Source organism: Fragaria vesca, linkage group LG2, assembly GCF_000184155.1.
Source record: "Fragaria vesca subsp. vesca linkage group LG2, FraVesHawaii_1.0, whole genome shotgun sequence".
Lineage (NCBI taxonomy): Eukaryota > Viridiplantae > Streptophyta > Magnoliopsida > Rosales > Rosaceae > Fragaria > Fragaria vesca.
In genome coordinates, this window is record NC_020492.1 from 26,931,355 (window position 1) to 26,943,431 (window position 12,077).

General features: G+C 37.4%; 2 protein-coding genes across 2 annotated transcripts in view; both read right to left on the reverse strand.

Moving 5' to 3' along the window:
- Window positions 1-1,251: 1,251 nt before the first annotated feature.
- Window positions 1,252-9,493, reverse strand: LOC101310286. The gene is made up of 16 exons (XM_004291557.1): window positions 9,269-9,493; window positions 8,562-8,902; window positions 7,954-8,200; window positions 7,162-7,439; window positions 6,793-6,945; window positions 5,866-6,624; window positions 5,676-5,761; window positions 5,110-5,172; window positions 4,910-4,998; window positions 4,763-4,828; window positions 4,029-4,628; window positions 3,834-3,905; window positions 3,571-3,641; window positions 3,412-3,469; window positions 2,585-2,846; window positions 1,252-2,381 (listed from the first exon to the last, which is right to left on the reverse strand). Exons 2-16 carry the CDS (start codon window positions 8,834-8,836, stop codon window positions 1,708-1,710), a joined length of 3,753 nt encoding a protein of 1,250 aa, XP_004291605.1. The 5' UTR covers window positions 8,837-8,902; window positions 9,269-9,493; the 3' UTR covers window positions 1,252-1,707.
- Window positions 9,494-10,519: 1,026 nt separating this feature from the next.
- LOC101305244 (protein ABSCISIC ACID-INSENSITIVE 5-like) overlaps window positions 10,520-12,077 on the reverse strand; it is a 7,580-nt gene continuing 6,022 nt past the window's right edge. Inside the window, exons 2-4 of the mRNA XM_004293025.1 lie at window positions 10,796-10,867; window positions 10,669-10,698; window positions 10,520-10,600 (exon numbers count right to left, since the gene is read on the reverse strand). Coding sequence (XP_004293073.1) covers window positions 10,520-10,600; window positions 10,669-10,698; window positions 10,796-10,867 — 183 coding nt within the window. The remainder of the gene's footprint in view (window positions 10,601-10,668; window positions 10,699-10,795; window positions 10,868-12,077) is intronic.

Genomic DNA, 12,077 nt, shown 5'->3' on the forward strand with positions numbered 1-12,077 from the left:
AGAAGTAATATATATATATATATATATATATATATATATATATATATATATATATATATAAATAAGCATCTTTTGATAATCATGAGTTTAGTTTATGTTCTATACGCATGCATCTTTGAACTCTCATGCATGTCAGAATGATTGAAGTTGCTGTACACTAGAAAAGAAAACATATATACAAACTCCAATCAATTTAACCAAACGAGTCGATATGCTGATCGATGCATGTTTGAGTTCATATATAGCAGCCACTAATAACCTGTCGTGCTCAAATCCCTAGCTAAATATGTATAGGTTTGCTTAGTTCATTTCTCAATTGATGGGTATCCAGGAGGGCCGGTACGTGTTAAGCATAAGCATATATTATCAAAATTCCATGCATTTCACTAGTTTGATCTGCTGAACATTTCATATATTGTCAAAATTCTGGCTTCATAATATTGATGAAGATCGAGGAAACAATTTTCATTCACAAATCACAAGGACTTGAAGTAGTATTGAATTGTATATGACTATTGATTTTAAACAATATCCTCTGTGATTATTCTTGGCATTGACTAGCCTGATTTCTAAAACCGACCTGATAACATACATATATAGCGAGCGAGAGGACAAGTAGTAGCTAGCAGACCAAATTCAAAGCTTGCAATTGATTGACATTATCGTCTAGAATTAATGGAATTGACTTCTTTTTTGATCGATGGTGATTTGAGTAATACATCTACCATAATACATATTTGTGGTCAACTGTTTTAGTTGGTGATAATTGAACAAGCATACCTGTTTATCGTAATGAGTTTTCAGGAAGAAACACACACAATAGTACAAGATTACTAACCAACCCATTCATGATCTCTGATAGTTATTGATTTGATTAACATGCATGTATGGCCAGGAAACTACAACAGAAAGTAAATTTAGCTTCATGATCTTGGAGATGACAATCTAGTTTGTACCAGTTTTAGGAAATGTTAGAGAATAGCCCGAGACTGATTCAGTACGTTACTCAGTTCATGCTCTTTTATCTTCCATTCAATTATTGTATAGCATAACTCACGAAGTCGATGCTTAAGAGTTCATAACAAAAATCTCATAGGTCATAACTGTCAAGCCTCAAGCAATGCTCTATGCTCATATTATATAAGACTATAGGTACGTACCCAGCAGCAGTGACTGCATTTTGGTGTTGTTAAACTCTGCTAGTTTGCTTTTGATGGCTGTGCCATGCTTGTGTGGTATTCTGCACAATCTGGACTGAACTGGGTATAAATTATGTAGAGAACTGTTGGTTGAAATTTGACTTGAATACATTCCCTATATAAAAGAATTTCAACTATGTTACCTTGTAATTTTGTAAACAAACTAACTTAACACTCAAATTCTGGGAGTCTGCTAAATATTGGTACAGTAAAAATTACAAGAGTTTTCAGCAATTTCGGAGATGTTTAAAACCTTGGTATTCTCCAGATTTCAAGCTTGGACCATCTCTGCTAAAGTAACAATTACTGCCTTGGTAGCAGTTTCAGTTCTAACAATTACCCTATATATTGACTCCATATCTACAGCAGAAGCTTCTGCATATGACCAGAAATCTTGACAAGCAGAGACTAATCACAATTAGATCATCGGTGTGCACCAATCCTGATATGAAAGTTATATCCTTTACAACCACAGGCAATGGTGACAGACAGTAGCCATAGTACCATCTCAGATAAGCATACTCAAGCCTGTGAGATCATCCATCGGTATTTCAAGACCAATGCAGTCATGGTCTTGTAGGCCATCGTCATCAAAGTTCAGCCATGAACCGAGATCTTGATTTTCATTAATTTCAAGAGAGGGACCTAGCTCATCCATCGAATTAAACTCATCTAGTGGCAAATTCGTATAATCAATGGGTACCTCTGGCTCTTTAGATGGATGCGCGGGAGTATTACCAGGTAATGGTGGCCCTACTCTACCTTTTCTATTACTCGAATTGGGCACTGGGTGACTTGATACATGAGTATTGTTGTTTTGCTGGGGCTTCCCTGTTATTTTGCGTTCACCTCGGGAGCTGTCAAGAGATGAACCACCAGCTCCACCCTGAACACTGGTTCTCAAATGATCTCTAATTTGGTCCTTATCTCTCTCGCTTCTCTTTTCCTTTACTTCATTCATGCTGTCAACGGTTGAAGCTATCCTTGAGGAAGCACTACCAAGAATATCACTAAGCAGCACTTCCCTCTTCTTGCCCTTGTCTTTATTCAAGTTCAACATGGATCCCTGCTTGGAAGAATCTTCTGCAGACGAGTCGACAATAACATGAAGAGCCTCTGATGAGCCCTTGTAAAGATTATCACTGTGGGAATCATATCTACCAAACCCACTGGAAACTGCACCTATAGATGAAATAGAAGAATAAATCCCATATTGTAAGTAATAAGAATAGCTGATAGAATTTCAAAATAAAAAAATGAGTGGGAATAGAAAGGGGGTGGGAAAAAGAAGAAGAAAAAGCTCCTCAACCAAAGGAATATTTGAAGGCTGCCTGTAAATACAAGGCACCCATTGACTTCATAAAATGAAATCTAACTCAACATACCTGATCCTCTGACTTCGACTTGATGAACTTCATTGCATGTATTACTAGCAGTTCCGGAGCCAACACAGTCAACAGATTTTTCAACATTGTTGCATGTAGGTGAAGAAAAGATGACATTCTGTAGCACGGGATCACTAAAGCAACTAATGCCCCTCTGTTCAAGTTTCCGACATCTAGCAAGTGTGCGCTTGAGAAAAGACATAGCAACGTGTTTCGAAACCTTACGGACAGCACTTTTTGAACCATTATACCCACGGCATGCCTGAAAAATGAAAATGACAAAAATTGTTCAGTAGTTCATCACTAATCTGATTAAAAATCAAAGGTCTCAACAACAATCTCCTAGGAATTTTGCCACCTTGTAAATGATGATAGCAATGAGCAATGGCATTGTTCAAACTCTTTGTTTTTCATCCTTGTTTCATACTTCAATTACATTGTTTAAGTACCTGAAGTTATCCTCTACCATAAATTTTTGGATGGACAAATTTGTAATAAAACATTACTAAACAGGGGTAAGGAAAAGGAAAGTGGTGGAAATAATGCCATCTTGTCCCAACTCCTGTGTCCAGGAACTCTAAAAGTAACCAGGGGTAAGGACATAGGAAAGTGGATGCGAAGCACCGTGCTGTCCAGGATAAATTAAATGACAGAATGAACTCATGATAGCAAAGTTCATCACAATAGAGCTACTCCTATAGCAGACATTTGCACATAAAATAGTTCAATACCCATTAGGTATCCATAAGATATCCAGATTAAAAAGATGGTGGCACATTGCAAATTACCAAGCATAAATTCGGATTAAGCAGGATCAAACAAATTACCATTCGTTTTCTGTAGGCCATTACAATAAGCTGGTCCATTGCAACTAGTTCAATTTTCCTGTATATGCAACCAAATTGATTAAAAATTTCATGAATGAACAACAAGAGAAGAGAGAAAAAGTTCCAGTCGGTAAAAATAATCCAAGGTGTGAAACATACCGTTTTTCTGCAGATGTTTCTTTCTGAATAGTTTTATCAATTTTCGCTAAGCTTTTCTTCTTCCGCCCGATCTATCAGTTATGAAAATATGTAAAAAAAAAAAAAAGAGAAACAGGGGAACAAAGGAATTTATAAAGAAAAAAAAATTCAAATGGAAACCAAGAAATTTAGAGGACAAACATTGTGTCTATTCACTGTAAATTCAGTATAGGTATTTTGATTCATATAGCCAACATAAACAGGACTATCTAACAAAATATCACCTGTTGATGCAGCCCTTGCTCTAGTTCTATTATATCTTGATTGATAACTTCTTCTCCACTTGTTAGATCCGGCTACAACAATGGTCAATTACGGTGACAAAGGTGAGAACCATAGATAACATAATTAACAACAACAAAGGCACAAGACTTGTCAGGAAGCTTCATATTGGAGCCAATAGCAAAATAAGATCTTACTGGTGTCTCTGGATATAACCCAATACTCTGCAACTCCAGAAGAAGCCTATCCTCCAGGCACATCGACTGATATTGGCAATCAGAAGTTGGATAGGTTGGAGTACTTGCATCCCTAGGTTGCAGTTGACCAGGACATATGTCATAGGTATGCCCCGCATCAGAATGAGAAAATTCATCATCTCCGTGCCACTGCTCCCGACTTCTATTCCTAAATGTATTAGTTCCACCACTTCTATCAAAAGAAAGTCTGTCCAACAAGCCACTTTTCTGACTCTGAATGTCTACTTTCGACTCAACTTCTGATTCTATTCTTTCCCAATCTTTGGGTCCAACGTCGCTCTGGTTACATGAGCCACAATGAGAATCATCACTTGCACACTGTAGGTGCATACTTTTACCTTCTCTGTGGTTATACAGTTCTTCACTTTCGTCTTCTTGAATCAGAGCAGAGAGAACTCTTTGGTATAGCGGGGTAACCTTTTCCAACCTTCTCAAGCCAAATTTATCACATAAAGATCCAGTCTTCAGTGAATCTTGATTAAAATTGTGCCCTTGTCTTTCCCCTGAACAATTAGGCAATTCTCTATGCCTAAGAGCACCCTGGACAATAAGTTCACAAATCATCAATATTCATGAGTCATATTTATTTCCTATTGTGTTCAGTTGAGCATTGAAACTGAAGATCTCAAATTAACAAACAGGTAAAGTTTAAAGAATCAGGGCTAGTTGTATACCGAAACATTATTTTCATCTCCAAGAATCCAAGACAAACTATCATCAAGCTCCCCAGCAAGACTTAGCTGTTCACAAACAAAGCAATATTTAAGGAACTAAACACGATCTTATACAATTTAAATGCATCAGGGTATCTCAATCATTACCTGCCGCTTCAAGTAGGATATGTCCTCTGGGCTGAGAGGACCGAAAATGGATTCCATTTTTTTCCAAAATGGACCAGAGCATGCAAGGCCTACAGAAACCAGCAACAATGTTAGTGATTGGTAAGGATATCTGACATAAATATGCTGCTTTTGCAGCGAAAAGTGGAATTGTGTGTGTAATAAAAGAGTAAAACACATACTACTAGCATCGCGAGCAGAACTGGCAGCCAAATACAGTTCTTCATGATCATCATCAGATTCACCTGAAAAGGATAGTACAACACAAATTAAAAGGTAACACAGCCAAGATCTACTAATACAGTTGTCCGCTAAGTAACTCAGATAGCACAGGTTAAACAAACACTGCAAACGACAAACACATGGATACTGTAAACAGATTACCGAAAGGAGAAACAATAGACTTCTTCCTGAAGATATACAACATATATAGCATGAGAAGCAAGTGCACAGGTCTTTTTACACTGGACAGTGGTTTTTCTTTCTCCTCTTTTCTCAATTGAAGAGAGAAGGGAGATGGAGAATCGGTTGCATGTATTATGCTAACTACATGAAATTGCTAGTCAATTCAAAATGTACAATTGAGTATCAAGAACATGTGGGCAAACACAGTGTTGTCTATGCAGTCAGGATGCTGATTTTATATTTGCAATCACCCATACAAATAAATACATTGAATAAGTGTAAATGAAGATAAAAAATTTGAAAATTATCATAGCTGAAACTACATACACTATTTGAACATTACCTGTGAAATCTGATGAACTTATTGACTGAACACGAGTTAGGGCTTTGCGATCTTTCTGCTTTTTCGGAGGTGGACGACCTATTTTACTACATATCCATAAATTAAGAGACTCGGTCAGTATTTGTATTAAATTCATTAAAAGCAACACCTAGAGGAACAATTTCCCAAAAAAAAAAAGAAGTTTAGACACCTTTTATTGTTATCAGTCACACGCTTCATGTCTTCAAGATGCTTTTTGGTTGGTATGTTCTCTGATTTCACCCTCATTGGAGGAATGCCAGGCCTTGTCAACAACGTAGTTGGGCCCCTTCCAGTTCTCCCTTGTCTTCGCACACCATCTCCTGATTCATTATTTGGTAATTTATTTCTCTTCATGGGCGATAAATATGCCCCACCCTTTTGATCTGTGGCTATGGCAATGTCACTGCTGTTCGTCCCCTTATCTTTCCACTTGCTTTCACCAGCTCCCAGATCTTCATTTCCGGTCAACCCATACGGAGATGAAGCGTTTTGAAGTTCCTTTTTACATTTAGGGATATGATTATCTAAACTGCTGGCTAGTTGTGCTCCATTGGTCCCAACAGAAGAAGTTCTAGCATGAAAATCAGAAGTTGCAACGCCTTGATTGCAAATCTGAGCCTCACCATTGTTTGATACAGGAGAGACGAGATTTGTCCTCCTTGCGCGGGAGGTTTTATGTGTTCTCTGACCAACCCACTGGGCCATAGCTAAAGAAGAACCGTTAGGCATTGCGTGCTTCGGACTATTTATCCCACTTGCTGCTTGGATTTTGTTTTGACAAGTATGCTGCTCCCATGCCTGAAGAACTCCAGATAAAGGGGGAACAGTAGTCGAGTCTACACTCATGCTGGAACCTGAGCGTGGTGCCCTAGAGACCTTTCCTTTTATCAGAGTACTGCCTGCGGAGTTATCCTCTTGAACCTTTATCCTGATGTTCAGAGCCATGAAGAAATCAATAACCTCATATTAATTCAAACCCAAGATTATAAGCAGCAAAATTGGCCTTCAATCAAACAAGAATTTACTGGGTCACAATTTTACCATGTACCATCCAAATGAATGTATGAATAAGATAGCATCAGAACGAAATACATACTTATGGTTTGCTTTCAACACAACCTTCGGCTCTAATACAGCTGAACGGTCACTTTCTGGCTCATTCTTGAGTACAGTAGAGAGACTAAAATTATTACACTCTATAGACCCATCCGACTTGTTGTTTCCACTAACTCCAGGAGAGGATTTTAATCTGCAAAAAACGAAAAACTTTACATTACAAACAGTTCATTTTGTCCTCCTTTTACTCTTCTATATTGTAAGTGTTGATATATTCATATAGAACAACTGCAGATAAAGTAGAAGTATCTCTATTCTCAAGAAATACTTATGGTAGAGATTTAATGAACAGTAAGATAAAGGGAATCTCAGGTGGAATTACAGATAATTTGATAGATATACATGATACCTGAAAATATTAGAATCACAACATCGCAACTTAGAATCACCACTCAGCTTTGGATGAGCAGCTCTCGTGACATCCTGTTCACCACCCATAACCCTATTGCTCACTGCTCCCACAGAACGTTTCTTTTTTGTTTTCTGATCCAACCCTTCACCTCCAGAAGGCAGTCCATGGCTCTTTTCTTCAATCCGAACAGATGCCCCACCAACAGCCTGAAGCATGTTTTCGTCCTTGTCTGTGACTACTTTCTGCCTAGAGGTGGCAGCTGACCTAGCTTCTGCCTGTAGAATTTAGAAAGTCTTTACATCTTAAAGAAAGTCGATGAGGAAGAAGCATTGTAGTCATCACCCCCAAGGCATAAAGCAAAGTTAATGAAAAGAAAGGTTTAACTGTAAATGCATGAAACTCTCCAATCTTAGTAATCTGTTTCTGGTCCAAAAAGTTGACAGGAACGGAAACTTATCTTTTTGTGTATTTATTTGTACTCTATGTCTTTCTGTAAAGACTAAAGTCGGATTATTTATATTACATAAGGATTATAAAGATAAGTAACCTCAATGAAATAGTTATTAAATAATTATAAGATGTAGCTCTTCTTCATTCAATGTCAATTCAGTTTATATTTGCTACACGATTAGAATCTGAGTTCTATCGCACAGGGGATGATAAAGAACCCAACTGTTTATCCCAACACACCCAATACACTCATGTCGATATCAAACAAGTGCTTTTATTGATGTGGTGGGCATACATGTACCACATAAATTAAGAGAAGAAAGTTGGGAGAAAACAAACCTGCACATCAGCCACTGACGTACGGACACGTTTACTAACCCCAACACCCTTGGCTCTGTCTTCTAGTCTTTGAGTCATAATTCCATGAGGATTTTTAGGAATTTGACTTCCCAGTTTCACTAAGCCACTTACTCCATTTGGCCTCTCACCCGATGAAAGATCACTTCGTTGTCGCTTCTTTGAGCTCAAAGCATCTCTATACTTATCCAATTTGAATATGGATTCCCGCAGCATTTTTGCTCTGTCCCTGGTAAACAAAAACCATGTTAACATATGGAACGAAAATTCTTGTACGTATTCCAGTACTCAACTATGAGAAGATTATGTGGATCATGATTAAGCCTGCCACATCTTATGTGAAAAATTCCGAATTAAAAGTACCAATCCTTACAAGAGTCACCAGTCACTCTAACCCGAAAAATATTACTTTCATCTTCAGGAAAAGAAAGGTTTATGTTTATCATTCACGTTATGATACGAGGACTGCATTATGATTCAAAATGGCCATCAAAAACAATACATTTGAGACACTAAACCCATTGTAAATGTGTTTTTCTATAATGAAAATCCTATCAAAGCAAAACAGTAGTATAGGGAATGTACTGAACCTGGACTTCCTAGAGGCATCTTGCACGCTCTCTTTGAAGTTCTTTAACTCCTCTGTCGCCACCGAAGGTGGAGGCTTAGGATTGGAAACCCCGAAAGAATGGTCCTCCGATGTACTCCCAAGAGGAAATCCGAGAACTCTTCTAAGCTCTCCCGACCGTGTGCATTTCTGATTACCTAACATAATCGGCTCCAACGGCAAACACTGGGGCAGAGGAGGCATCGCTGACGACTGTGCTGCATTACCCCGTCTTACATTGCTCCCGGGGCTTAACATTAGTTTCTCACTCCCTGGCTCAGCAACTTCTGAACCACTCCAAAATCAACTTGAATTACTTTCCACCTGTTTTCAGGTTACAGAAGAACATATATAAGCTTCCATTACACAAAATACATATCGGTAACGAAAACAGTCAACTTCAATTGCCACTAATTATAAGCACACATAAATCCGCCTCGCCGGGTCGATTTTGCTGATGCACATCTAACCTCACACCGTTTTAATCGCTAGTTCAACAGTAAAACATGAATAGTTTAAAAAATAAATCAAAACCCAGAATCAGAACTGCTGAGCTCAATTTGCAAGCACTTTCACCCAATACAAATTCGAAACCTTTCTACAGAATCTAAGAGCCCAGAATCTAGCAACGCCCAAAACCCCTGGAGCCCGGAATCATAATCAGCTAGCGATAGTCAGCATTTTACTTACCGGTTCCCGGCGACGGAGACGCGGTCGGGAGTTGAATTGAATCGGAGATTGAAATTGGGGTTTGAAGGAATTGGAATTGGGGGGAATTGAAAGGGATTGAGAAGGAATTGAGGGGAAAGGGGAGATCGGGGGAGGAGAGATGAACAAGTCAGGCGGGGGTACGTATATGGGCTTCTCTCTCACATCTCCCTTTTCTGGCTTTTCTTTTCTTTTCTTTTCGTCAATATTTTTCTTCTTTTCGTTAAACCGTTAAATGTTACACAAAATCCAGTGTCTTAATTTTGTTTGTCCAAAAAGTAAATATGAAACCAAAATGACTTTGACTTGCAGAGGTAGCACACTATGTACTGTATGATTTTCTTTTTCGATTTTCTACTAAAATTTTTTTCTCACCCCACTCTCTCACTTCGTATATTTGATAAGGTTTAAACTCATGACATCAACGTTGTTAGTTAGACTACTAAACTAATCAAGTCACCGCTCACTAACTAGATAATATGTTGATTCAGCTTAAATGAACGAGTTCAAGTATTTTAGAGAGTAAAACTTGGGCGTAATTTGAGATAAATTTAACCAGTTTATGATCTCAAAAGCCATATGCACTTGATTTGTTTACTTTACAAATTGAGCTCGAACAACTGAAGAAGCTATAGTTTAACTGAGTTCAATACGAACACGAGTTGTTGATTTTTTATCATTCTTATTTAGTTCCGATATGAGATTTTTCCTTTCAGATGGTATCAACCCCTGTGATAATTTTTAACAAAGCTTTTGATTTGGGATGCCGTGGTTGATTTGGGATTAGGATGTGAGTTCGACCTTGATCTCCTTTGGCCTACATTTTCGACCTTGATCTCCTTTGACCTACATTTTCATGGTGATCTCCGTCCGGCAAGAGAGGCACCGCCATGGCGGTGAAAGCATGGATGTCTGCATTTTTTCTCATTATGTGCCTGATATATAATTTTATATATATTATTTTGTGATTACGTGGAGAAGCATCTAAGTAAAAAAAAAAATAGAAGTAAGATTAAGGTGAGTAAAATTTATCAAGGTATTTAAAATAGGGCTGGTAGTAGCCCTCCACGCACCCCTCATCTTATTATCAAAGCACCATATGCTTTTAAAAACATGCTTAACGGATGTAACACATTGCTTATTGCTACATAACCTTCTAATTTTATATGCCATTTCCATAGACTAGTACTTTCCTCACATTGCTTCCCATGCAGAATTACATTGCTCAGCACTTCAAGCGCTTACTGTCCTCCTCATTGTCCTCGACTTCGCTGCCAACCTTTGCGCTTTTGTGGATTGCTTCCTTGCCATCACCTGCCAAGAAGTAAGTGTCACAAAGTAATGTCATATCATTAAATCCAATGCATATGCGAGTTACTTACCTCTTGTCTACGCCTCTCTTCGATTCCCGCCTATTCCAAATACAGGTAAAAAAATACTTCATTAGTAAATTTCAATCCCCAACAGTGAAATGTTTTAAAGCGAGGAAGAAAATATCTTGTGCAGTACCACTGTTTCCTTTAGCCTTTCATTCTCCTCTTCAAGGTGATTCACCTCAGCTTCTAATTCCACCGTGTATGCCTGCAAGTAACATAATAGTATACATTATGAGGTGAGATAGGTGGATTCCATTCTAGAAATGCTATATGATGCCTAATCTGCACATAATATCCGACACTATTCACCCTTTTGGAACCACCAAACTATGTATCCACAAAACTGGAACTGTGCATTATGATGGCTTACCTTCAAATCATCCTGACTGATGAAGGGTTAGTAGTCTACAACACTAACCGTTAGCTGTAGATCACTCTTGTTTAATAATAGTTATTATACAGTAAATAACAATGCGTCTCCTTCTCCTATTTACTCTATGTGCCCTCTCCACAGAGACATAGATCGCTGCTAGCAAGGTTGGGGACATTATATGAAATGCAATGTCAAAGAACTTCCTAACCAGAAATGGATGCTGCAATATGAAAACAATTGCACTATAACAGATCGAGGAACAAAAAGTAAAGACCTTTTTTTGTTGGTGCAGAATAAATGTAGGGGAATTTTCATATATATACACCAAATTTTGAAGAGTGGTTTTAAATAAAACTCACATAATATTCTTATCTGATAGACATCTAAAATGTATCAATTATGATAAATATTATGTCCTATTTTTTCTAAATTTTACACAATTGCCACCATTCAACTATAACATATTAATATAATAAATAAGCTTAATTGATGCTATCTTAAATACCTTGATTATGAGTTTTTCTTGTAACGCTAACATTTTTCAATCAATTTGCAAGAATCATGTAATTTTCTTTGTTTTTATGAAAAAATCTAGATTAAAGGAATTCATTTTCTAATCTATACATAAGGTAAAAATATAATATGAATAAGATATTTGATCTAAACCCTAAACCCTAAACCCTACACCCTAAACCCTATAACCTATACCCTGAACCTATACCCTAACTCTATACCCTAACTCTATACCCTAAACCCTATACCCTAAACCCAATTTTGGGTTTCTTCTTTTTAGGTATATTATCATATCACGCCCTACTTAATAGGTACATTAGAAACATAAGTAGTAGAGAGTAAAATGTTCTCTCGATTAGGATGGGAAATGATATAATAATATACCTAAAAAGAAGAAAATTAATCAAAGAATAAGAACGTGTACCTTACAATTAGACATTTTTGGACTATGTAGATAGACACCAAATATAAGCTTAGGAATGAAAAATATCATCCTATTACAAATGACACACTTCTGTATATAACATAT

What these genes read in the sequence shown, in the direction of transcription:
- LOC101310286 (XM_004291557.1), bottom strand. Translation starts at nt 8,836, where the DNA reads ATGTTAAGCCCCGGGAGCAATGTAAGACGGGGTAATGCAGCACAGTCG. An exon ending in TTCTGCTCGCGATGCTAGTA is followed by an intron (nt 4,999 to 5,109) that starts GTATGTGTTTTA and finishes TGGTTTCTGTAG; the next exon opens with GCCTTGCATGCTCTGGTCCA. An exon ending in AGCAAGGGCTGCATCAACAG is followed by an intron (nt 3,642 to 3,833) that starts GTGATATTTTGT and finishes CATAACTGATAG; the next exon opens with ATCGGGCGGAAGAAGAAAAG.